General features: G+C 36.4%; 1 protein-coding gene across 1 annotated transcript in view; it reads right to left on the minus strand.

Annotated features, from left to right (window-relative positions):
- Nucleotides 1-27,870, minus strand: part of FBN2 (fibrillin 2) — a gene marked incomplete at both ends in the record, with an annotated part of 231,114 nt that overhangs the window by 15,903 nt on the left and 187,341 nt on the right. Inside the window, 18 exons of the mRNA XM_082652282.1 lie at nt 1,069-1,194; nt 6,130-6,261; nt 6,695-6,817; nt 7,719-7,838; nt 8,415-8,540; nt 8,855-8,920; nt 9,722-9,874; nt 10,542-10,667; nt 13,478-13,597; nt 14,010-14,138; nt 15,654-15,770; nt 17,576-17,701; nt 19,524-19,649; nt 19,831-19,956; nt 20,843-20,911; nt 25,371-25,523; nt 26,133-26,258; nt 27,463-27,588. Coding sequence (XP_082508408.1) covers nt 1,069-1,194; nt 6,130-6,261; nt 6,695-6,817; nt 7,719-7,838; nt 8,415-8,540; nt 8,855-8,920; nt 9,722-9,874; nt 10,542-10,667; nt 13,478-13,597; nt 14,010-14,138; nt 15,654-15,770; nt 17,576-17,701; nt 19,524-19,649; nt 19,831-19,956; nt 20,843-20,911; nt 25,371-25,523; nt 26,133-26,258; nt 27,463-27,588 — 2,190 coding nt within the window. The remainder of the gene's footprint in view (nt 1-1,068; nt 1,195-6,129; nt 6,262-6,694; nt 6,818-7,718; nt 7,839-8,414; nt 8,541-8,854; nt 8,921-9,721; nt 9,875-10,541; nt 10,668-13,477; nt 13,598-14,009; nt 14,139-15,653; nt 15,771-17,575; nt 17,702-19,523; nt 19,650-19,830; nt 19,957-20,842; nt 20,912-25,370; nt 25,524-26,132; nt 26,259-27,462; nt 27,589-27,870) is intronic.

The following is a 27,870-nucleotide window of genomic DNA, read 5'->3' on the forward strand; positions in this document are numbered from 1 at the left end:
TTTTCTTTTTTTTTCATCTGCAGGTAAGTGATAGTAAACTACCATTCCTGTAGAATCCAGATAAAAGGAAAATCAAAGAAAATTATTTCCCTTTAAATAAGCAAATGAGCAACAGGATTTGTTTTTGAAAAGCAAATTCTAGACTATGTTATAATTTTGATACATATTCAATCTAATCTCCTGTATTTTAGACATCTAAAATACTGTTCAAACATCGGATTAAGTAGTTTTTTAATTATAAATAAAGGGATTTCAATGATATAAGTAGGCAAAGAGCTCTTTTATGTGGTTTTAAGAACCATCCTAATAAACAGTTAATATGAACAGAAAAGAACACTTTTTCTGTAGGCTATCTTTTCTATTTCCAAAAAGGTCTAGATTTAAGACAACAATAGCCAATTTCTTGACTAATAATTTCCTAGGATTTGAAGCAGATGACAGCATTTTGAGAACAATCTGATGTAGTTGAAATGTTCTATTTTTGCACCAAATCCAGTGATGAGTGCTAGTTCTCTGTTTGCCTTAAATTTTACTACTCCATACTTTTACACCTGCTCATAATTAACTAAAATGGTTTATGATGTATGCATGTTATCATTAAAATGTCTGAGACTTATATTTTCCAAAAGAAAATATTTTGTAAAACATTTTCCTGTACCATAAAATAAAAATCAACTTTCACTGCATTTTTGAAATGTGGCATATTCTTTAATATCATTAATACAGCAAAGCTTACCTTACATAGCAAATATTTTCTTTTGGAATTAAATCATCCCCTGATGTAAGTTTTACTAAAGTCACATTTTCCATAGAGCTTAATTAATCTTAATTTTGGAAAGACCATTTAAGATGGTTATTTACGTTAAGCATAGACGTAGGTACAACACATACATATACGAATATGTCATTTTAATAGACGTCTACCTTTAAGGAAGAGGTACGTGGATTATTACTCAGATTGGGGAATCTGTTTAGCAGACAAGGATACATATGTAGAACTCTTCTGTGATGATGTCACAAAACAGATGTTTCATTTACCAAGTAAAATATACTCGTTTATCAACTTACCAAGGCATTCAGTTCCTGAAGAGCTTGACTGAAAGCCTTCATTACACTCGCACCTATAGCTCCCAATAGTGTTAACGCAACGCCCATTTTCACAGATTCCTGGCTTGGTCCTGCATTCATTTTCATCTTTAGAAAAGCAAATAATGTGAATCATGAGTAGACTATAAAATTGTAATTTACAAGTTTATCTTCTAATGGGTTATATCATATTTAAAACTTCCTCACCAAAATACTAATATGATAGAATACTAATTTATTTTTAAATATACCTCATCCTTCCAAGATGGGTTCTTGGTTAACAAAGTGTTTTTTTCCCTTTCCTTCTTTTCCTCTTCCTCTTTTCGGGGAAGAGGTGATATTTGATGGAGAATAAGAAAATTGGCCTCCAAAAGGGATTACTTGACAAGGAGAGAAAGAACTTTGGGGAAGAGGATGCCAATTTATGTGATATGAGAGAGAGGCTGAGGGCGGGAAAGGGGGGGGTAGGTGTTAGGGAGAGGTGGAGAGTAGGGTAAAAGGGCACTTAGGCCATGGATAAAGGACAAGTTCCTAGACTGCCTTTGAGTAAAATCACAGGAGTGGAGCAGTGTGTTAAGGGCAGCTAATGGAAGAAGGAATTTAGGCCGTACTGCTCTTTTGATTGGTGATAAATAAATAAATATATTAGAGCAAAATTGTTTTATTAAAATCCCTATGTACTTACTTATTGTGTTTATTTGATATTTTGTAAATTTTGTTTGAGGTATTTTTCAAATCAATGTTGTCAGAAGCATGAGAACTCATGACAATTAAATCCTTCTGATTAATTGCTCCCTTCATGTCTATACTTTTCAATCTTCAATCTGTTAATATTTATTTTGCATGTGCTTGCTTTTTATTAGCATTTGCCTTGAATATCTTGTTCTACCCCTTTATTTTCAATCTAGCTCACATTTTGATTTGGTACGTTTCTTGTAAAAAGCACCAAGCTGCATTGTAAAATAATTTTTAAAAGTACATTTGCCTTTTAACAGAAATTTGAACTATTTCCAAACTGATATGTTTGGACTCTTGCCTGCCATTTTATATTATTTTATATTTACCATGCTATTGCCCCCTTCTCTCAATATTTCTTCGATCAGTCTAGTTTTCTCTGCCCTCCTCTCATCCCTAACTCATGTCTGGAAGTTGTAATCTTCTATTCTTCCAGTGGTAACCATGAAACAACTTCAACATACACCTTAATGAATATTTTTCTATTAATATCAAGAGGTATCTGTTTCAAAAGCTTCTGACCATAACGAGTACCTTGGTATGACTTCTTTCTCTTCTCTCCCTGTGTCACCTGCCATGTTGATGTGGTCGAGAAATTTTGGTTTGTTATGTTTTTGTTTTTATGGACCACCAGCATCTATTTAAACCACATAATAAGGGTTACTGGTTTCTTGGCTTACCATTGCTTCACGTATACTACTACTTCCTCTTGAATTAACTTTAAAAAATATATTGGAATATAATTTGGTAATCATTTCAGAGAGGGTACGTGGGTGATAAATATTCTACAACACATTTCTGACAATGCCATATTTTTGTTTGCTTTATCACTAGATTGGATATAAAATTTTAGTTCAAAATTATTTTTCCTTAGAATGTTTTGAAAATACTGATGCTCCACTGTTTTCTTTTATCCAGTATTAAGGTTCATTTGTAGGGAATCTGGTTTTGCTCTCTTGGGAGCTTTAAGGATTTTCACTTGCTCTTATTGTTCTGAAACTCACTGTGATGTTTCTTGTTAAAGATATATATTTTTTCTTTCAGGAAACTTATTGCATAAGTTTTAAAGTATACGCAAAAGTATTAAACTGAGTTATGGATTTAAAAAATTGTACAGTGTTTCTTATTTCTAGAATCTGAGTGTTCAAGGTCTACCTTCTTGATCTCATCCTGTCCCTAATGTTGATACCTTTATTTTGATTAGTATTTTAGTTGTCTGATTTGAATTACTTTTTTCAAGAAGGGCGTTTGTTGGATATACTGAGTGAGTTCTGCCATGTTTGATGATATATAGTACAGCTTTTATACTTGAAAGATAACTTGATGTATCTTAAAGTCTTGGATTACTTTTGCTTTCACACCTTTGGCACTGAGAATCCCTGAGATAACTTGACAAAAAGAAATTACAATGGGGACTTCCTTGGTGATGCAGTGGTTAAGAATCCCCCTGTCAATTGCAGGGAACATGGGTTCGATCCCTGGTCTGGGAAGATCCCACATGCCGTAGAGCAACTAAGCCTGTGCGCCACAACTACTGAAGCCTGCACACTGCAACTACTGAGCCCACATGCTGCAACTACTGAAGCCTGCGTGCCTAGAGCCTGTGCTCTGCAACAGAGAAGCCACCGCAATGAGAAGCCCGCGCACTGCAACGAAGAGTAGCTCCCACTGGCCGCAACTAGAGAAAGCTCGCACGCAGCAACAAAGACCCAATGCAACCAAAAAAAAAAAAAAAAAAAAAAAAATTACAACGGATCTCATGCGTAACAAGTCAGAATTGTAACAGTGTCTTCCATACATGTTATTTCTACCCTTTCATACACTTTGAGAAACATATATTACTCTATAAACATGACTTAAGAGTCTAGGTTTAACTTGGTTTTCAGATCTTGTAAGAACAGTGTTTTCAGATCTTAGAAAAACAGTGTTTTTGAAAGAACCACTGCATAACCAAACCTCTAAGGTGATCTATTTTAACTTTATTAAGTAGTGGATTTCGAATGAAATATCTATTAGATTAAAAGAAACTATGAAATCCAATTATAATCTGATGGGTTGTTGCAGACATTTAAAAATTAATTTAATATTACATATGTAATTCAGGAATTCACTCTTTTGTAAAAAAAATTAAAATTGACACATACAGTTGAATTCACTTCAGACCAGTAACCTCTAATAGCGTCCCTGGATGTAATTCTTTTTCTACGAATTGGCGTTTATATCCTTTTTCTCTTAAATTTTTGCCCACTAATTTTAGCATCCATCTGGATCTTGTCTGCTTTAATGTTATGTTTTTTGTAATTCAAAACGTATAACTGAAACATATCTAAAAAGACCTGATTGCTACAAATCTTAGATTTATTTTCTTTCTTTTTTAAAAATTTTCCTGACAATGCAAACAAATGTTGGGAAATTTCTCTTGAGCATAAGATTTTCCAAGTTGCCACAGAAACCTAGTAACGATAGAAAAGATTAATAATATTTTACAGCTTGCATATTGTATAATGAACCTAATAGAGTCTTTTAATTTCTAATCTATTTGGCCATTTGCAGAGAAAATAATACACCATATTTTTCCAGTTTGATAGCTAAAATTCAGATTTTTCTGGTTGCTGAATACAGTAAAATGATATAATTACCTTATATCCCTCTTGATTCGTGTTATATCATCAATCTTACTACTTTCAAATCATTTTTCTCTCCTAATAATATTCATTACACCAAATTTATTAAATATTCACAAGGCCTTAAGTCACACAAAGCATATTTTGCTTTTGCATGCACATCTTGTAACTAAATATATGTTATCAATAGTGAGAACCTGGAGTGTAATTTGTTGTGGAAGAAAGCATGCTGGTCTTGGGGAAAAGCTTTTGTATTCCAATATGATGTTGCAATATAAACACAAAAATAAAGAATTAATGGTTAAAAATAAATAAATAAATAAATCTTTTCCTGTGTATTTACTGGCTTGCATATGTACCTACAGAAAAAATATTGTATGATTTACAATTTTCTTTAAAATATGACACATTGTATATATTATTCTGTAACCAAATATTTAGAGTTATTTTTACTTCAGTACATACACATATCTATTTTATTCCTTTTAACTGCTCTGTAAGGTTTCATAGCATTGCCATGTCACATTTATTTAGCTGTCGTCCTGTGATGGGCATTTAGGTTGTTTCCTACTCTTTTTTTTTTTTTTGGTTGTTACTACAACCAAAATTTAGTGGACATCCTCATGTTTCTTTTCCTATGGTAGATTCATTTTTAAAAACAACTTTACTGAGGTATTATTTACTGGCTATAAAATTTCCATTTTTAAGTGTACAATTTAGTGATTTTTAGTAAATTCTGGAGTCGTACAGTCATTGCCACAATCCAGTTTTAAAACGTTTCCATTTCCCAAAAGGATCCCCAGCAACCGTTTACAGCCACTCTCCATTCTGACTCTTAGCACCAGGCAATCACTAATAGATTTATTTTAAGAAATACTATTATTATGTTATTTTTTCCCAAATAAGAAATTATTAGTAATCTTCAAATGTTCCTCCAAAAATATCCACATTTTTCCAGGTATTGGAGGTTAAAAAGGGAGCACAGCAGATTATTAATTAAGGAAGGGGAGACACTTATTCTCAAGAAGGAGGAAGACGGTGTCGTGGGCTGCAGTGCCTCAGGCGACAACACTTTAGGGAATAAGTGCTGAGATACTGGATGGGGTGGCCATGACCAGCTTACATGGTGTGATACTTCAGTACTCATCATAAAATCATAACGTTTCAAATTCCTGAGGTGATCTTAGAGCCCCAGCCCTACCTCCTCCCTTTAATAGATGAATTAACTGAGGTCCAAAAACATTAAAAAATATGGCTAAGTCACAGAAATACCCAGCCTGTAACAGAGTTCTGGAGATTACCTGCCTCATTACTCTCCTCATTCATGGAGTGATACAAAAGCGAGAATATTAACTCATACTTCTAATTTTGCTACATAAGTAAGTGGCATTGTTTCAAGGAGTTTTTTTCCACACTTCTAAATTTAATGATTTAGATTTACAAGACAGAGAATTATGATAAACAAGAGGGCATATATTCTAGGACAAGCATAATCTCCACTGTATTATCCAGAACCTACTGTATTAGCATGGACCCTGAGATCGAAGAAATCTAGCTATATAGCACAGCCTTGAAACAGCTGGAAAATAGCTGGCTTGCAGTTAGGATGATTTGGGAATAGCGCTGTAAATCTGTCTTGGAGTAGAAGTATTAAATAAAAAGACACCATCCCATAAAGCCTTACCTACACAGCCTTCTCCATCAGGCCTTCGGGTCATCCCAGGCGGGCAGATGCACATGAAGGTGCCAATCAGATTCTTACACATCATGCCCCTAGATTCACAGTCATGTAGCCCTTCAGCACATTCATCCAGGTCTATAAAATATTTTTAATAGGAAAAACATAGAAGTAAGAAATTTTCAGGAACAGGGTATTGTTTAGTATTTTTAAGTCACTTTTTTGGTCTTCTGGCTCTTATTATGTAACAGAGAAAGGAGGAGCCCAGTCTTTTTCAACCGTTGGCTGTATTCTAGATTTATAAAATTTCAGCATTGGTCCTAAAGATAAGAAGTTCAGGAAAGGGCTATCTTTGCTTTAATAAGAGCTCAAGAGTGTGACATCTTATTTTTGACTTGACTGGACAGACCATCAAGTATCTTGTTATCTAGATATGGAAATCTACCAGCAATGTTGTCAGATACATTTCTCTAAAGCTCTAGAAGAAGACAGCTGAGAACCATAAACTCATTAAAATATATTTCCAGCATGGCAAATAAAGTGCTAACTACTCCCCTGTCTGTAGCCTTACCTTTGCACATCTTCTGGTCTTCCCTGAGGGCATAGCCAATCGGGCATGTGCATTCGTAGGACCCGAAGGTGTTCATGCAGCGGAAAGCACACAGCAGTGGGTTCTGGGCACACTCATTGATATCTGATCAAGAAAACAGGCAGGCATGTGCTCAGCCTAGAGTTCTAATTACTTGCTCAGATAAACACTGATGTATTTGCACCTAACTCATCCTCCAACAAATAACAACTATAAACTCTGAAAAAAATACAAAAACAACACCTCAAGTGGTTTTTAGTGGTGAACTGAAAGTCAGCAAACAACAGGCAAAGAATAGGTTCTCAAATTTTTTTTTCCTGTGGATAGCACCAGTCCTGACAGCAGCACCTGGCAGCTAAATCTTCAGTAGAACCTTTCTGAGCTTCTGTCCAGGAGGATTCAGGGAGGGGAGCCTTGGGGCAACCAAGGCTGCTGAAGAATGAGGAGGAATCCCAGAAATGAGAGGACCAGAGGTAGAGAAATACCTTTTTCATTTTTTTGCACAAACGCAGCCCAAGTTGCTGACTTAACCATACATGTGTAGGCCAAAATCAAAGAAGCTAGCCACTAGGGTTTAAAGAACAGAACTGAAATCTGAACCATTGTCTTCCATAGGCCTGACAGTCCACTTTTATGTTTATCCAAGTTAACTGCCTGCTAAGACAAAAGCGTCAATATTCTTCAAAATAATATAACTGATTCCAGAAAACATCATTCACAATATCCAGGGCATAATCCAAAATTACTTAGTAACCAGGAAAATGTGACCCAATCTCAAGGGAAAAGATAAGCAACTGACGCCAACTCTGAGAGGACCAAGATGCTGGAATTATCAGACAAGGGCTTTAAAGTAGCTTTTGTAACTATGCTCACTGAGATAAAGAAAAATATGTTTGTGATGAATATAATCATCAATAGAACGTCAGAATAGTATAAATAAAAGCTGAGACATGAAAAACCCTTTCTATATCAAGAAGAAATAATACTAAAGAAAAGTATCACTTGCCTTCACAATTCATCATGGGCCCTGGCTCAAAGCCTTCGTTGCAGTTGCATTCAAAACTCCCAATAACATTGGTGCACGTCCCATTTCCACAGGGATTGCCAATTGAACATTCATCGGTATCTGAAAGAGAAGAATAAGAAAGTGCCACAAAATCTGGAGAAGGTTTAGTTTTATAGGAGTATGCCCATGAATATCCATCTGGCCCTCACACATGTCCCAGATCTGTGCAGGGCACACATGACTCTTGCAACCCCCCTTGGCCTTGGCTGGCTGGCCTTTATGCAGAGAACCCCGAGAGATCAAGTGTGCAATGATCTGAGCCTTCAGACAGCCGTGGCTTGCCCTAAAAAAAAACACAAACCCAGGGAGGGATGTGGTCTTCTGCCACCAGAGCAGAAGTGGAAAGTCATAAAGTAAAATGGATCTCTTTCCCAGTTAGTGGTTTTGGCAATTGTAAATCTCTAGACACATCAGAGTTTGTATATTTGGTTGAAGGCAGAGGTTGGGCAACTCTCCCCATCTTCACATAAACCAGGTCTACTGGAAAATGTAGAATGGGAGAATAAAGAGCAGTTACTAGCTACTTATCCTGGCTTTGTAAATCCCACTGCCACCCATGGGGCCTGAGAGACCTTTTGCTGAATATAAGAAAGAAAACAGAACTTTCAAAGTGTGAAATGTGGAGTCAGCACTTACCCACACAGCGTACTCCAGTGTAATCAAGGTTGTAACCCATTGGACATTCACAGCGAAAAGACCCATCTGTGTTGATACACTGACCATTTGAACAAATGCCAGGGCTCTCAAGACATTCATTGACATCTAAAATACAGAATCACCCATGAACTCTCTTACATAAAAAGATATGCCCAAACTGTATATATCTATTCAAAAGAGGCTTAAAAATTTTAAAACATATAAACAATTCTTTTATCAGAGAAATATATAATGTATTTCACATGTTACAACATAGTCTTATGATAAATATAGTGCATATGATAACTATATAATAAATATTGTATTTGTGTATTAAATGCAATATACTATGTTATACAGTAAAATCAGCATGATTATAAAATAAATGTACAAAAATTTACTTATGTAAGACTATAAAAATAAAATATATCAAACCACACCTTCACGGGTATCATGAAGACTAGGAACAGTTCCATGGCCATAGGGACACAAATCCTGGAATGCCACTACAGAGAAAAACACAAATTACCCATTATCAAAGAGTCTCAACTATCAGAGAACTTAACTGATTACTGATAATACATGAAATGAGGCTTACTTCTCCTCTACAAGGCTGTTTTTAGTAAGAGTCTTTCTATTTTTATAATTTATTGCAAAAGCAACGCTGAGCATATTTAGAGGTCACCTGAGCTTGTCGAGCTCCTCCCAGAGCACCACCTATGGAGGGTGTCTGCTTCTGTCTGCTTGCTTGTTTAATGTTGGTCAGCCAAAGAGCCTCTCTGCCCATTACACACAGAAGCTACCTCTGGCCTTCAGACCAGGCCAGTTCCAAGACTGCTGAAAAATTGTACCCTTCAGCTGTGCTAACTAGATCTGTGAGCTTCTTGGTCTATTCCTGCAAATGGCTATTGTGCTGACTCAGCTTCTCAGAACATCACATAAGAGGCTGGGAGCCACAGCGTGGGATACAATACCCATGTGGGACTCCCGCAGCAATCTGGAATATAATTTTCATCCCCTCCTTGGATCTCTTGCCCTGCACCTCTCAAATTCATTCCTTTCAAAACAAGTAATACTAGCCTTGGTGGAAGAAATGAAATAACGTGGTAACTCCCTGCATGTACACATGTTGAATACAAAAGTTGAAAGAAGTTCCTGAGACTAGGTTGCTCACTGAACAATTAAAGTTTGTAAGCGAGGGGATAATTTCATCCTCAAAATACTCATAAATTACATAGTCCAACTGGGTTCCGCCAGACAGTCCCAAACTAGTGCAAAGTGGCATTTTATGTAGTTGTTGCTCTTACCTTCATCATCTTTGGGGCACAGCTCACAGGGGTCCCCCCAGCCCTCTCCTGGCATCTTACTACAGCAGCATTTCGCCTTTGTGGTATTGAAAGCTTTGGGTACGGAGCACTTTCCATTTTCAAAGTTTGTGAAACAGAAGCTCTGGCGAGTATCTAACCAAGAAAGCAAACATCACAGATCTCCTTACTGGTCATTTTAAAAGATGGAATAATTTGTATATAACTCTGTTTCCGACAGAACATTTCTCATGGGCTGAACATGTGATGCAGATTAGATTAGCAGTTAAAAGATAGGTCTGGAAATCCTCAATTGCTGATTAACACTTGCCAGTTTAAACTGACCGCTCTGTAAAATTATATTTAATTATTTACAATATTTACAATATTTTAATAATGTGCTTAGGAAATGTGACAAATTATGCTCAATATTAAAATAATTTCCATGTCTTTTTTTCCCCCACTGTTACATTATAGCCTAACAAAATCAATCTAGGTAATTTTCAGTAAGTTACATCATATCAGAAGCAACTCCTCACCAATGTACAAAACATCTATGCCAACAACAGAATGAAAATGATGAAACAAGATAACAATTTTTCTTTTAGCATGAAGTTTTTTTAAAATGTAGAAACAGAGCCAATAATTCAAAGTGCCTTAAAAATTGTCCAGTGCATATACATCTGAGACCTACATTTTAAACTTACAGCTGATGTATTTGCCAGAGACATATATTTTTAGTGACAAACACTGAATCATGGCTTACTGTCTAGCTTTGAAGTTTAAGGGCCAATTATGACAGAGAAGCCATTTCAAAACTTACCGAAGCATCTCCGTCCATTATCAGACAATACAAAACCAGGGGGACAGATGCACTGGAAGCCCCCAGGAGTATTGGTGCAGGAACCGAAAAGACAGATGTTGGGATCTTCATCACATTCATTTATATCTGCAGAAGAGCAGGATAATTTATTGATTGAATCAAATCAAAACATTGTTCAGTATTTGAAAATAAATAATTTGTCCACACTCTAACAGTTCACTAGCCATTGGATATTTAACATGAAACAATACATTGTATATGTATACGTTTAACTTATCTTTAAAAAATAAAGTGTTACTGCCTCAAAAGTCAAAGATTACATCCAGTTTCAATCAACCATAGCCCCAGACTCCCAAGTCGGTCTCTAGCTCTCCAGACTTGACCCCTGGGGGTGTTTTTACATCCACCTGCCTACCTGACAGGACCACTTCAATGTCTCACAGGCATCGCATCCTCAGCAATGGTCCCCTTCTATGATGCCCCTCTCAGCAATCCACACTGGGGACCTGGAATCACATTTATTCCTCTCCCTGACCTTTCAACTTTCACATGCAAGCAGCATGTGGCCTGTAATTTCTATCTCCTCTCTACATTCAAACTCAACATCATTTGCCGCCTGGATTATTGCAAATCTCCCAGCTGGACTGCTGCATCTCCTTCTCTCCTCTTCACACTGCCACCAGGGCTGGTTTTCTAAAACACACACCTATTTTGAAAATCTGTGCCTGTGGAACTAGGGGAACTCAGACATGTGTTGAGAATTTTATCATTTCCACCTGACCCCAGAATGGTTCCTTAAAATATACAAGGATTCCTTACCAGCGATGTTCGGCCTTTTTTCATTGGAAGTGCTTATTTAATGGGTTATTTTAACTAAATGAATAAACATTACACAATTTCAGGCACATTAGAACATAAGCTCCATGAACTTATGTGATGTGCCTCTTATGTGATGTGTCTGTCTGTCTGGATCACTGCTGCACCCTCAGCTTAGTCTAGCACAGTGTCTGGCACATTCTACATTCTCAATTTGTATTTGCAGAATTTTAATGAGTGAGTCGCACCACATCGTTTCTAAATCAACCTGCAGTGCTCCATACTGCCTGCAGCACTGAGTGCAATCTTCTGGGCTGGCCAATCGATGCCCCTTACCACGTCTGTGCTGCCCCTCTTTTCAAAATGCCTCTCTGTTCCATTTCCTTCTTTGATAAGTAAATTTCTATCCAACACTTCAGAGACACCTCAAATGTCACCAATCCTTTGTGACAGGCTTCCTGACATGCCATCCTCTCACCACCACCATCATTATTCACAGCCTCCTACTGTGATCCCACATCCTGAACAGATCCCAGTACAGTGTCCGTCATGCTGAATTGTAAGGATATCTTTACAAAACGGGGTTTCTTACGAAATATGTCTTTTCTCTTAGGCAGTAAGTTACCTGTAGCAAAAAAACTTCCTTTTTGCGTTTCCAGCACCTAAAAGATGCTGTGTCCACTGTAATGTCCACTGAATGTCAGGATGGATTTATGTGTGTGTGTGTGTGTGTGTGTGTGTGTGTGTGTGTGTGAGTGTACATATAGTCACGTTAGAAAGCATTTCATCTAGGAAAATTGGTAGAAGAGATTCTATTGATAGGAAGAAGGAAATATTCTTACAGTGAAGTAAGTCAGTTAAAAACCCATTCTTACGACATGTGAAATAGTGATGTTGTTTATCAGTGGATAAAGAAATACTCCTGAGGTTTAAAAATATGTAAGTGAATCATAGATTTTTTTCACTAAGAAAAAAGGTAGCTAAGTCTTTCTGATACAAAGAGACATATGCATTTCTATTTCCTCCTTATGGCTGACACACTGCTGCTATCCTTGCTCCATAAAGAGATGAATCACAGGGATGTTGAAGAATTGAGATTAAATATAAACAAAGAAAATGAAAGAAAGGATCTTAAACTTTTCAAGAAAGTTTTTGCTAAGATGCTTCTAGTATTATTATTGATTATTTTTAAGTATTAAAAACACTAGACAATCTTACAAGGAACTATACAAATCAGACAAAAAAGGGACAAGATATAAACACCAAATTGGAATGACTAGGGATACCTATTATTTGTAATTATATGGTCTGAAAAGAAATTAAATTTAACTAAGTGAACTGTTTCCTTCAGTTCCATCTACATAAGTCCCTTGAGTGTGAACAGTAGAGCTACTTAGAATTTTTTTAAGAAACTGGGTAACTCAAAGGCAAAAAAACTCTTAACAATCATTTCACGTTAGAAGAACCACACTAAGATGCTGGTGCTTCTGAATTTCAACAAAACTGTTAAAAATAATTTGTACAAAAGTGAAATAAAGTAACTGTAAAAAGGTCGGTCTTCATCATGTCCACCAGGCAATTCTGGGACGCACTTTTGATGTGGTTACAGTGTTCTTGTACACTGGGAGAGTTTCCGCAGAAAAACATCTGTTCTGACAAATGGATTAATATTTTCTGTTTTGACATGTGGCCTTCCCAGGGAAAAAAATGTTTCAACAGCATTGTCAAGATTTTCTGCTTCACATTTCTAGAACTCCAGACACCTTTAATAGCTGTTTTAAAATTGGTTGCCAAAGATTACAATTTTTGTAGACACTCTTTAAATTCAGTAGAAAGTCTCTGTTGACATTTGGAAAAAAAGCTTAGAATGCACTGAAAATTCTTTGACTAGTATGAGATTTCTGTTAATGAAAAATCCCACATCCTTAAATTCTTTATTCCCACCACTCCACCTTCAAATCATTTCTGATGGTTCAATAAAACAGATGTAGGCAGCTATATGTTTAATTCCTCGGGTCAGCATGCTTACAGTGGTTTGGATTTAATATATTTCCACAGAGTCTATACCAGGTCTTATTATACTAAACAGCTCACAGACTCAAAATAAACGTTAGCCTTACCGATGCAATTCTCGCTTTTTACTTCATACCCTGGGGGACAGATGCATCTGAAGGATCCCTCCAAATTCTGACAGGTGCCAGGAGAGCAAGAGCCAGGAAGGGCAACACACTCATTAGTATCTTTAAAGAGAAACACGAAAAAAATGATTTAAAGATGAGACGATTGTTGCCAAAGGATATTAACATGAATTCAACTCAGGCTTTCTGATCTACCACGTCACTCTGGGCAAATATGCCCTTACAGACTTTTGACATATTGAGTATTACTCATTTGGCAAGAGGCTAATTTTCCTTTGTCTACGTTTATTGAGACACGGATAGCCTGAAGCTCTATCCCAATAAAAACACTGCATACGAGTCATTCCCAACTGTTGGCTTATACCTTTTACCAAAATTTCCCATGAAATTTATCTTGGTCATGTAATCAGATGACCAAATGAAATGCAAATGTGTCCCGAAGTTGGTGTGGGGGGGAATCACATCATTATTTTACAAAACAAAACAACATAAAGACTGTTTATTATGTACATACCTATACAGTTCTTGCCATCTGGAGTAAGTTCATAGCCTTCATTACATAAACACTTGAAGGAGCCAATTTCATTAAAACACCGTCCATTTCTGCACACCTGACCAAAAAAGGAACTGCACTCATCTACATCTGTAAGCAAACAGGAGTTAGCTTTTCAGAGAGAGCTCTTAACACATATTCTGTCACAAGTTGCAACTTAAAAACATATTCATTGGTAGACATTTACAAAACCCTACATTACAATTCCTCATCAACACAGAGAAAAATGGCTCATATCATAAGGATCAGGTGACTAGTAAGGTCACACAGATCTCTCCTGTAGGCTTAAGGTGAAGCTTTCCATGCTTTCCAATTGAAATATAGTTCTCATCCTGGAGGTAAGAGGATACACGGATTTAACTGGACCAGTTTGCAGGTAACTTTACCTGGAGGTAAGCTGACTATATTCAAAGGACAAATAATGAAGCATATCAAAAATACAGAAAAATCAATTATATGTAAAACACTCTAGAATTGCTGACACGTTTTTCTGTCAATTGGAAAAAGAAGTTCTTAAGTGGTAGGTTTTCAGTTAAGCTTAGGGTTGATCCCGTTTGAGTAATTTTTTAGTTTGTTTGCAGATTATACTTTGATCAGAGCCATATTTGTATCTTTCATTCTCCCTGGCTGTACAAAGGGTCTGAGAAACTACAGACAAGAAGGTGGTTCAATAAAGTGTCTAGTTAGCTCTAAATTTTTTCACCATTGCAGAATTTTATAAAATAAAGAATGCTGAGAGGAATATATATTGGATTAAATTAGGAGGTGGGTTTGAGCTGTGATGGTTCCATTAAGGTAGAAGGCCTGAGTTACTTTCACATACCTTACAGGATAATGTGAACTAAGAGATGTTATGTAGTAAAGCACCAGTAAAGTGTCTGGCACATGGTAAATGAAATATTGTCAGTGTTTGTTGTCATATCTTTTACTATCTTCTCCAGCAACTACAGGACCCCCTCCTCCTCCTTCAGTCACTTTCAATTTTTATTTCAATCACTGTCTGTTAGAGGCAAAGGCTAAAATTCTGTGCCATGTAGAGAAGACAGTTTTATTTTCCACTGAAAGTTTACAGTTGTTCACAGAGATTAAATAGGTTTCTGAGGGCTGATTTGGAAACCTAGACACCACGCACTCTTTCTGTGGGAAAAGGCATCCCTTGCTTCAAAAGCTGACGGAAAATAAAATTTCAAAACACAACAGGGTTTTCAGTTGTAGATTGTCAGTGTTTGAATGTAAATCAAGAATGGATTTTATGAAATATGAAATAATAACACTGAAACCATAACAGGTCTAACTTTGATCCCATCTAAGGGGTAAAAATAACCCCAAACCATAAATCAGTCCCAATATATTTACTATCATCTGCATGGCCTTTTCCCTTGAATCGATTAGTTGATTGACATAGTATTCAACCCAGCAGATTGTCTTGTGATTATTTAAGCCATGAGTGTGACTTCAGTTAACCAGAAATTAGTTAATGATATTACATATCTTTTGCACACATGCACAATTTGAATAATAAACATATTTATTCTTTGGCTTTATTCTGTGTTTCAGGATGTTGTGTAGAAATGAAAGAGAAGCAATAAAGGACTGAGTACTTACCCAGGCAATCATTATTATGAGTGAGTTCAAAGCCTGGGTAGCAGAGACAGTTATAGGATCCAACGGTGTTTTTACAAGTTCCATTTCCACATGGATGCCGCTCACATTCATCAACATCTACAAAGAAACACTGGCTCAAAGGAATTCAATTTTTTACTAGAAAAACGTAGCCTATTAAACTTTTAGATTTTTTTTAAACTACTGGCTTACTTAGATTTTCCTCATTCAATACTAAGAACCCACATTTATTTAAGGAAAGTAAATATGAGGTAGAGCTAACTCGGAAGTAGAAAATTATAGGAAAAAGTGCCACTTAATGACTTACAGGAACATATACGACTCAGAAAAGAACTGGACTAATAAGCCAGCAACTATCTCCTTAGTAAGAGGTTTTAATGAATAGGTTCACTTGTCAATTGTAAGGAAATCAATCTTTTGAAACACTAGAACAATTTGTTCTATTAAGCATTATAAATGCTCCCCCAGAAATTTTCATATCTTAATGTGATCAGCACAACAAAGGCAAACTGTGATTTCCTAAATTTTATGAATTAGTGGAATCTAAATTGAAGAAGTCTATTAGAGTTCAATTGTTATTAGCCTTTGAAAAAATGGAATTAATATTGAAAGGTCATGGCATATAAGAGAGGAGACGCTAGACTATGAATTCCAGGATGCTGAAAAAAAAAGAGGGTATTACTGTTCCTTAGGAAGGAAGCTTTGTTTAAGAGAGGTATTACCAAGGAGTCTAGCTGACTTTCATCATGGATGAATTGTTAGGACCAAGGACAGATTTTCACCATATGAATTTCTGAACCATGTATCTCAGGGGTTTTTCTTAGCAAATCATATCCTCCCTCTCAGAGAGAACAGCCAGGAGAAGCATATATAAGCAAGCAATCTCAGAAAGTTCATCCAAGTAGGGCCGCATCCTCCGTGTGTCCTTTGCACAAGTACTCCCTAGAGAATTTTTCCTAGGACTATGGGAAATGTCTGCAGGGGAACTCTTAGGAGGCACTGCAAGAATGGAGACGTTCTCCAGGTGGTCCTCATGTATGGATACGCCATAAAGGAAACTAGTTCTGCCGCTCTGCTGTACTGAAATCTGACCTTACGATTCACAAAGATAGTATCTTAAATACCAAAAGAGTAGATGCACTTTAGCTTTTTCTAAACTGAGAACATGATAATTATAAATAGCCAACTTTTAAATTTAATTTTCCTCCTTCAAGCGCAAAGTGCTTCAGTGGAGATAAGCCAGTGGCTGACATCAGCTTTAAGTAGTTAAGCTGAGTTCCAAGGTGTCCAGCCCATCTGCTTTTGAAATCTTATTAATCATCAGCTCAGCAAGTACTTACTGAACACAATTATTGCTTAACTAACTGTACTTTAGCTACTGAGGCTTTTCAAAGTTCCGCTATCTTTGCTTCTAAAAATTGTTTGTAAGAGTTAAAAAGCAAAACAAGTAGATAAATCTCATGTAGTCAATGATTCGGGTGAAAGAAGCATATGTACGTATGTGTGTGTTTATATATTCATTTCAAAACTGTCACTCTGCTACTACTCCCTTGTATTCTTGCATTTCAAAAGGCATTCTTGAGTGGGAATAGAGAGGGGTAAATGGGCAGCTGGTACCGTGGTGATCTCTAGGTAACCCTGAGTGTCCCAGAGCTCAGGTTAATAAGCATGTGAAAGTCACCTAGGGAAAAAGGCCGTAAACACTGAACTCAAGAACATATTATGGTGTGTCCTGCTTGCAATTTTTACATTGAATAAAACCATAAACAGTTTCACATAGCTCATTTTTTGTAAGACTGTTTCTGACAGAGACTTGGTAGTTACTGTGGCGAATGACCAAACTGTAATCTCTTCTGGAGTCTCAGCTCCACGTCACCCCCTGAAACTAATGTCCTCCTTCTTACCCATGCACATCGTCTGGTCCTGAGAAGCCTTAAAGCCGTTGTGGCAGATACACTGGTAACTTCCTTGTAAATCCACACACAGGCCATGACTGCAAACATTAGGAATTTCTAAACATTCGTTGCGATCTAGCACAAAAAATAAAACACATGTTATACATATCTGATCTTTATTAAGATTCCTTCATTTTTTTCCACAGGCGCTGTTTCTATAATCTGCTATTAATTATTACAGACAGTCTGAAAATGAACCATAACAACAGCTGAATCAAAATAAGCAAGGCTTTAAAAGTATCCAAACCTCTTTTCAAAAAATTTTAAATCATGCAATTTTTACATGCTGATTGGTATCTCAAGGACATTATTTTATTTTAGGTCCAATTCCAGGAAAATCCATTGAGAGACCTCTTCTTTTCCTAACAAAAGAATCTAAAAGATATGGTGAAATAGGTTCAATATGAATGAATAGATTTACTTAGAAAATCTTTCCAAATTATCTTTTTTCTCTTTTTTTAAGTGGAGTATAATTGTTTTACAGTGTTGTATTAGTTTCTGCTGTACAGCAAAGTGAATCAGCCATATGTATACATATATCCCCTCTTCCTTGGATTTCCTTCCCATTTAGGTCACCACAGAGCATTGAGTAGAGTTCCCTGTGCTATACAGTCTGTTCTCATTACTTATCTATTTTGTACATAGTAGTGTATATATGTCGATCCCAATCTCCCAATCCATTCTATCCTCCCTTCCCCCCTTGGTCTCTATGTCTGTGCCTCTATTTCTACTTTGCAAATAGGTTCATCTGTACCATTTTCTATATTCCACATACATGTCCTAATAAAAATAACCAAGAGATCACTGAAAAACTCAAAGAGGAAATTAAAAAATACCTAGAAACAAATGACAATGAAAACACAACGACCCAAAACCTATGGGAGGCAGCAAAACCAGTTCTAAGAGAGAAGTTTATAGCAATACAATCTTACCTCAATAAACAAGAAAAATCTCAAATAAACAACCTAACCTTACACGTAAAGCAACTAGAAAAAGAAGGACAAACAAAACCCAAAGTTAGTAGAAGGAAAGAAATAATAAAGATCAAAGCAGAAATAAATGAAATAGAAATGAAGAAAACAATAGCAAAGATTAATGAAACTAAAAGCTGATTCCTTGAGAAGATAAAATGGATAAACCTTTAGCCAGACTCATTGAGAAAAAAAGGGAAAGGACTCAAATCAATAAAATTAGAAATGAAAAAGGAGAAGTTACAACTGACACAGCAGAAATACAAAGGATCATGAGAGAATACTACAAGCAACTATATGCCAATAAAATGGACAACCTGGAAGAAATGGACAAATTCTTAGAAAGGTACAACCTTCCAAGACTGAACCAGGAAGAAACAGAAAATATGAACAGACCAATCACAAGCACTGAAATTGAAACTGTGATTAAAAATCTTCCAACAGGGCTTCCCTGGTGGTGCAGTGGTTGAGAGTCCGCCTGCCAATGCAGGGGACACAGGTTCATGCCCCAGTCTGGGAAGATCCCACATGCCGTGGAGTGGCTGGGCCTGTGAGCCATGGCCACTGAGCCTGCGCGTCTGGAGCCTGTGCTTCGCAATGGGAGAGGCCACAACAGTGAGAGGCCCGCATACCACACACACACAAAAAATCTTCCAACAAACAAAAGTCCAGGACCAGATGGCTTCACAGGCAGATTCTATCAAACATTTAGAGAAGAGTTAACACCTATCCTTCTCAAACTCTTCCAAAAAATTGCAGAGGGAGGAACAAACCCCATCTCATTCTACAAGGCCACCATCATCCTGATACCAAAACCAGACAAAGAAAATACCTTTTTTGATAGGAAAGCATGGACAGTTTTTCAGTGCAGGAAGTGTAAAGAACATTGTGCTCAGTGTCAAAGAACAAGTCATCCTCTTTCTTACCTACACAGGCTCCGTTGGGTGAAAGTTTGAAACCTGCAGCGCACTCACAGCGGTAGCTGCCGGGACTGTTGATGCAGTCGGCATTTCGCTGGCAGAGGTTATCACCGTTGCTGCACTCATCAATATCTGAAAGAGCAACAATTCCATTTTTAAAACTTCATTATTACATCAGTATTATATTCACTTAACCAATTTGGTGATCAACTCCCAAATGCTATAGAAGAAACAGTAAAAATCAGAAAACTGTCTAAAAACCAGTTATGTCTGCCAAACTTTTTTGGATAAGGTCACACATCATTCAGATTACCTTCACAGACCAGGAGCAGGTCATTGTAGCTGAATCCCGTAGGGCATTCACAACGGAAACTGCCAATCTGGTTAATACACACACCGTTTGCACAAATGCCTGGAATCTCTTTACATTCATCAATGTCTGCAATTGAACAGATGTGATCAAATATACAGGGTTCTGCTTAATGTATTCACCATAAAACCTTGAATAATACTATGTGTACACTGGAGTGAAAACACACAGTGTCACAAAAATCAATTCTATACAAGTATGAATGATTTTGTGGTTTATGAAAGCATACAGACCATAAGATATTATCTCCTTTGAACAGTGATGAAAAAAAATGAAGCAGCTGATCAAATATACCAAGTGATATTAGTGTCAATATAGCAAATGAATTTCCTAGGGAATCAAGCTTCCTCTTAAGTTACATGTCAGGCTCCCCAGATTGCTATCAGCCATCTGATAAAGCCAGCTATGTTTTTTTAATTTTATGTCCTTTGTTATACATGAATGGATAATGGACATTTAAAATTATATTGTTTATTTAATCTTTGCAGAAGAAAAGTAGATTGTGCAACAGAAAGTACATTCAGGAGGAAGTGATTTATATAATTAATAATTCTGCAAATTCATAAGTAGATTGGGAGAAAGGAATACTGTAAAAATACACCCAAAACTTAAACGTATACTTATGAAAAAACAGATGGTAAAGGTTAAAATAAAGTGGATTATTTAGAGTCATGTAATACAATATTCATGAAGAGGAAAACTAAAGTTTCAGCTTGATATGTACGAAATCTTGAGATAGTCACATAACTATCATGACTCAATCACCAGACTACGTTGATGGACTAATCCCACTGTTAAAACTTGGTTAGAGGCTCTAAACATGTTATTTCTTTCTTGTCTAACTATATTAGATCCAAATACAGATTATTATTTTTTATGGTACTTTAAAAACACTGAACAAATTTTTACAAAATGCTACATGTATTAAAATAAACATAATTTAGTAAAAACTCACCAACAGCTTTTCCAGTGTGAATGTCAAAGGTGAATCCAGGAATATTTCCACATATAGTTTTAAAGTCAGCTTTAAAATATAAACAAAGCAAATGCACTCTTAAAATTCTCAAACTCCTTCAAAATAACATTTTACATAGTATTACTTTTACTGACAGATGTATTTTATACTATTCACAATGAGACATTTTAATTTCAATTATATTTATTTGATAACAATGCCAGCTTCTGCAAGAAGTGAATCTAAGCACACTTTATCATTATTATTATTGCTATTCTTATTATTATCATCATTAACTTTTTACTGCTCTGATATTAGAAGTAAATCATTATGAGATTCAAAACATCTACTTTAGGCATTTAAATTCTTTGTATTTGGATATGGAGGGCTTTAAAAATGACCCGATTTACATAGATTGAAAAACCAGGTTAGTGTACCAATTTAAAAAGGGATTAGAATTGCACAAAGGCATAGGCATGCAAAAATAATTCTGTAGTGGTGAAACATGTTAACAATGAGTAATGAATGAGACATGAATTATGTCTTTTTTTAATATAAATGTCTATTTGTTGGAATGTGAAATTTGAGGCATCAAAAACAATGCATCGTGGAATAAAACAGAGACTATGAGAGTCACTCCACATAATTCACCAAACTAACAGTCTAATTTTTAAGAAGCATATTTCTTCTAATGCCCACTGCTACACACATGAATAAACCTCTTGAAAACAGTATCAAGTAAACACATACTGCAGACTATATGCCAAGTGCTATCTGGGGAGGGACTTTGTCTGTTTCATCCACCAATATTCACCAAGCATCCAGAACATATAGAAAGGCACATCACAGATGCTCAATTTAATGGCTTCTAACTGCATGGCAATATGCGAACTGTAATTTGTATACATCATCTCATTTAATCATCACTATAAGGGGCTTCCCTGGTGGTGCAGTGGTTAAGACTCCATGCTCCCAGTGCGGGGGGCCTGGGTTCAATCCCTGGTCAGGGAGCTAGATCCCATATGCATGCGGCAACTAACAGTTGGCATGCCACAACTAAGGAGCCTGTGAGCTCCAACTAAGGAGCCCACCTGTTGCAACTAAGACCCAGCACAACCAAAAATAAATAAATAAATGATCGTCCTTATAACCATATCAATTAGTCACTGTCACCACTGATTTATTATCCTTATTTAGCATACGAGGAATCAGTTTCAGAAAGGATAAATAATCATGGCAGAGCTGTGATTTAAATACAGACCAGTCTATCAGACCTAAGCCCTTTACTTCCTCTCACCTAAAAAAGTAATATTTTATTCCCCAAACCAATGATTTTCAATTTCTAACTGGTGAAGTTTTCAAATTACAGAATTATAAAAATGTTCCTATTTGTTTTTTTTGGAATAAAACTAGGGCAAGATAGAGCTAAGAAAATCCACTTGTGCCAAAGCAATCTTAACACATTTTGACTGGAGATGTATTACAGCCACAGGCATTAGTTTCTGCAAAAATCCCCCAGTCAATAATGTATTAAGAAAGAAGGACAGAGCTGGAGGTATTAAGATCCCTGATTTCAAACTATACTACAAAGCTACAGTCATCAAAACAGTATGGTGCTGGGCTTCCCTGGTGGCGCAGTGGTTGAGAGTCCGCCTGCCAATGCAAGGGGTATGGGTTCATGCTCCAGTCTGGGAGGATCCCATGTGCCGCGGAGCGGCTGGGCCCGTGAGCCATGGCCACTGAGCCTGCGTGTCCGGAGCCTGTACTCCGCAATGGGAGAGGCCACAGCAGTGAGAGGCCTGCATACGGCAAAAAAAAAAAAAAAAAAAAAAAAAGTATGGTGCTGGTACGAAAACAAACACATAAATCAATGGAACAGAATAGAGAGTCCAGAAGTAAACCCACACTTATGTGATCACTTAATTTATGACACAGGAGCCCAGATTATACAGTGGGGAAAACACAGTCTCTTCAATAAATGGTGCTGGGAAAACTGTATAGACACTTGCAAAAGGAAAACTGTATAGACACTTGCAAAAGGCCACTTTCTTACACCATATAAAAAAAATAAACTCAGAATAGATTAGAGACTTAAATGTAAGACTGGAAACCATAAACTCCTAGTAGAAAACATAAGCAGTATGCTCTTTGACACTGGTCTTAGCAATATTTTTTTGAATCTGTCTCCTCAGGCAAGGGAAAGAAAAGCCCTCAGGCAAGGGAAAGAAAAGCAAAAATAAACAAATGGGACTACATCAAACGAAAAACCTTTTGCACAGTGAAGGAAATCATCTACAAAATGAAAAGGCAATCTACTGAATGGGAGAAGATATTTGCAAATGATATATCCAATAAGGGGTTAATATTGAAATATACAAAGAATGGTCACAACTCAATATAAAAAATACAAACAATCTAGTTAAAAATGGGCAGAGGACTTGAACAGACATTTTTCCAAGGAAGACATACAGATGGCCAACAGACACAGAAAAGATGCTCTATGTCAGTGATCATCTGAGGAAGGCAAGGCAAAACCACAATGAGATATCACCTCACACCTGTCAGAATGGCTATTATCAAAAAGACTACAAATAGGGCTTCCCTGGTGGCGCAGTGGTTGAGAGTCTGCCTGCCGATGCAGGGGACACGGGTTTGTGCCCCGGTCCGGGAGGATCCCACATGCCACGGAGCGGCTGGGCCCGTGAGCCATGGCCGCTGAGCCTGCGCATCTGGAGCCTGTGCTCCACAACGGGAGAGGCCACAACAGTGAGAGGCCCGCGTACCGCAAAAAAAAAAAAAAAAAGACCACAAATAACAAGTGCTGGTGAGGATGAGGAGAAAAGGGAACACTTGTGTACTGTTGGTGGGAATGTAAATTAGTGCAGCCACTATGGAAAACAGTATGGAGGTTTCTCAAAAAATTAAAAATAAAACTGCCATACAATTTAGCAATTCCACCCCTGAGTATTTATGGGAAGAAAACAAAACACTAACTCAAAAAGATATATACATTTTTATGTTCTCTGCAGCATTATTTACAATAGCCAAGATATGGAAGCAACCTAAGTATCCACTGATGGATGAAGTGATAAACAAGATGTGATATACTGTATGTATATATATACACATATATATGCACAATGGAATATTACTCAGCCATAATAATGAATGAAATCTTGCCACTTTCAACAACATAGATGAATCTAGAGGGCATTTTGCTAAGTGAAATAAGTTAGACCAAGAAAGACAAGCTATGTATGACTTCACTTATATGTGGAATCTAAAAAACAAAACAAACGAACGAAACAAAACAGAAACAGAATCATAGTTATAAAGAAAAACTGGCGGTCACCAGAGGGGAAGGGAGTTGGGGGTTGGGCAAAATAGATGTGAGGGATTAAGAGGGCCAGATTTCCAGCTATAAAATAGATAAGTCACAGGAAAGTAATGTATCCATAAGGAATGGTCAATAAAATTGCAATAACTTTGCATGGGGACATATGGTTACTAGACTTATTGTGGAGATCAATCCGTAATGTATATAAATGTCAAATCACTATGTTGTAATCCTGAAAATAATATTGTATATTAATTATACTTCAATTAAAAAAAAGAAAAAAAAGAAAATTCATTTGCCCACTGAATTTAAGCCACGGAGAAAGGCCCCATATGTCATTTTTCACCATGCCTCTCCTTAATTTCATCATGTTAAATGAAACATTTTAATAAATATACCCTAAGTAATACTGTATTTGGTAACAAATGCATAACCATTGTTTCCTATTTGTCCTATTGGTTCATCTCTTAGTATCTACAACTATTAAGAGTGATCCCTTCTCAGGTCATAAAGGAACCTGAGTGGGCAACAATTTTAAGACAATTTTTTTGCTCTTGTCTCTATTATCGTTCAGTTTTTCTTTCAAAAGAATCTGTGCTTGGAGAAAAATTTTACTGTGTAAAGACCAGTTCTCTTTTCTGCCTAAAAATTTCAGGTAAGTTTGAGGGAAATGATGCATAAGGAAAACTTTGACATTACATTGCTTTTATGTTAAGTTTGCTCATCAAATCCATTTTTTGCATATTTTCCAAGGTCGAACTAAAAAGATACTCACTGAGCTTGCTGGACTTTATAAATGACCACAAATTTTTAAATCAAAATGACACCTTCTAAATATAGCACAATGACACACAATAGTTTCTCAATAAATACTTGTTTATGAATAAAAGAATAAGTAAGCAGCACGTTTTAAGATAATGAGTTTAAATGGGCTAGCGTTATAAATTTTAATTTCAGCAATGCGGCTTATTTTCAGGATCCAGACTCCTACTCAACAGACATCTCAGGAATTAGTGTTTGAATCCCAAAGAGGGCTGCTTCAGAAACCGAGCCATATGAGCCCTTGGATATTTTCAGAACGGAGTGTGTCTGCTTTCCGTACTTTTAGTACTTTTTGCTTTTCCTCTACTGTAACATGTATACCTGTGTCACTGACTCGGCCTTCAGCAGAAGCAGGAGCTGTGTGCTTACCCGTTCCTGGCGTTGGGCATGGTTCACAAGGTTTGTTCCAGGCTTTGCCCACATTGTATGTGCAGCAGCACATCCTCTTTGTCACATTAAAAGGCAACTCATTCTCACAAGTGGTTCCATTATAGCTTCGGTAGCAGAAGCTTTTTCTCATGTCTACATAGAGAAAAACAAGTAAGCCAACCAATCCTATCAGCAAGCAGCTAATAGCAAACCCCACACACCTGGACACACCAAACTTCCTCGATTAACTCTGAAAATTTTCACGGTCATTTGGAGGTATCTTAAAATAATTCCTTAGGTTGAACACAAATCATTTTTTAGATAAGCATCTTTCCTGTTTTTAAATAAGGGGTTTCATTTACAATTTTCTTGGGGGGACAAAGTTAATAGATACTTCTCTATTCAAATGCATTTATTTAATTTAAAAAGGATTACATGTTAAATTTTAAATGTTCTCTTATTCATAAAATAATGTTCACTTTACATGAATGGAAAATAAAAATTATTCAAGAATATATATTTACAATATTTGATGAAATTTTCCACCTGACTCATGCTTTGTAACATGCAACTATGTAGCCAAAGTTCAAAAATATGGTACAGACCCAGAAGTTTATAAGACTTTGAAATACTTCACTATTCATAAAGATTTAACTTCCAAACTTTCTGAATAATAATTCTGAGATGTAAGTATCTGGGAGATAACTGTTGGCCAGGAAGCCAGCAACTGTGACCTAATCAATCTCAGAGACCTTTACCTACCCATACAGTTGTGGCCTCCATTGACCTGCATGTATTCAGGTGGGCAAATGCAGGTGTAATTTCCCAGGGTGTTGTAGCAAGTCCCAGGTCCACACACACCAGGATGTGCAAAACACTCATCAATATCTAGAGGATGCAAGAATGTCCATTAATTAGTAAATATTTTCCCCATGAATTTATATCACTTAAACTACTGAACAAAGCATATGGTTGATTCCCCAAATTCATGTTTTTATAGAATTTATCTTATTTTTATAAAATTTAGAATTTAAAGCAATTACATAGGAAATGCCCCCAAATATGCATTTACATGATATAAAACATGTCCTTCTTCTGAAGAATAAAAACCTAACATTCAAAAATAAAGATGATCAAAATAAACTATTCCAAAGTGGCAAAAAATAACTTAAATGGCACCTATACTTTTTAATTGAAATTTCATATTTGTCAAATGGAATTGCTTTAAAGCTACTTTCCTCTTATGTCGTTGAAAACCAAATATTAGTGTCAACTTTAAACTGAATGCAGTTAGAAAAGCCTTTTTCTTTAAAATTAAAAAGCCTTTCCTTTCAAATTAGCACCCATTCAGAGATTCTAGAAGTAGCACAGCTGCTGGGTAATTCTCCTTATTAAATAATATTTCTTCCAGATGCATTTATCTAACATGTTCCAAAAGAAAGGTTATAATGGAAACAATTACATTACATGTTTAAGGTTCATTTTTTAGAAGCATTCATTCATTCATTCCATAAATAAATACTGAGATTCTACTGTAAGCTAGAACTTGTAGCTATAAAGATGAAATAGATGTGGATCTTGCTTCAAGAAGCTCCCAGTCTAGTGGGGAGACAGACCTCTGAAAGGATGATTACACCGCCATGTGAGAAGTTGGGGATGGAACCAAGAAAGGCATCTGCATAACCTTTGAACTGCTTCATACTATGTTGTCCAACATTTAAAAGTTACTGAAAATATTAGCCTAATGGTTGCATTTCAAACTTACCTATTTTTCTATATAAAATATAACTTATTGGTATTTGAACTAATAACTTATTTTGATACTGAATGTTTTCATATTATTCCAGCTTCCCCCACTTATTACCAACCCATTTACTCAGAGAAAAATAATGGTAAATTGTGGCAAATAATCTGTAAATTAATTTATCTATCATCATACAACTTAGCAGCACTGATAGGAAAAGAAAAAAGCTATGAACCAGTCTCAACATATCCTTTGATAAAATTTGAAGATGGACCTTTTTTCTCCAGGCCTGACCAGTAATTTTGTTTTAAATAGCACTAATAATTTTTAGGTATAAATTTATCTCACCTTCACAGATGCGGGTTTCCTCACTGAGGTAGTAGCCTTGAGGGCACTCACATTGGAAGCTCCCGAAAGTGTTGATACAGTTTCCACCCTGGCAGAGACCTGGTAGCTCCTGGCATTCATCAATATCTGCAAAAGGGGAGACAGCTCAGATACCATCATGAAAGATAAGAGTTACTATGAGAGCTTTCAAATGTGTGATACTGTAAGACCTGCAGACTTCCACACATCCACGTGAATGCACACTTAGATGAGAGGTTTATTCTGACCATGAATTTTCTTGGCTTTGTCATGGAACTTTGCTATAATCTGAGAAGAGTAATTACAGCAAGCTGAGGATGATTAAAGTTGGGGATAATTATAAAAAGAGTTTCTCTGCAGAACAATCACACATCAGGTCACTGCAATGGG

Source organism: Grampus griseus (genome assembly GCF_964374135.1).
Source record: "Grampus griseus genome assembly, chromosome: 3".
In the NCBI taxonomy this organism is placed as follows: domain Eukaryota; kingdom Metazoa; phylum Chordata; class Mammalia; order Artiodactyla; family Delphinidae; genus Grampus; species Grampus griseus.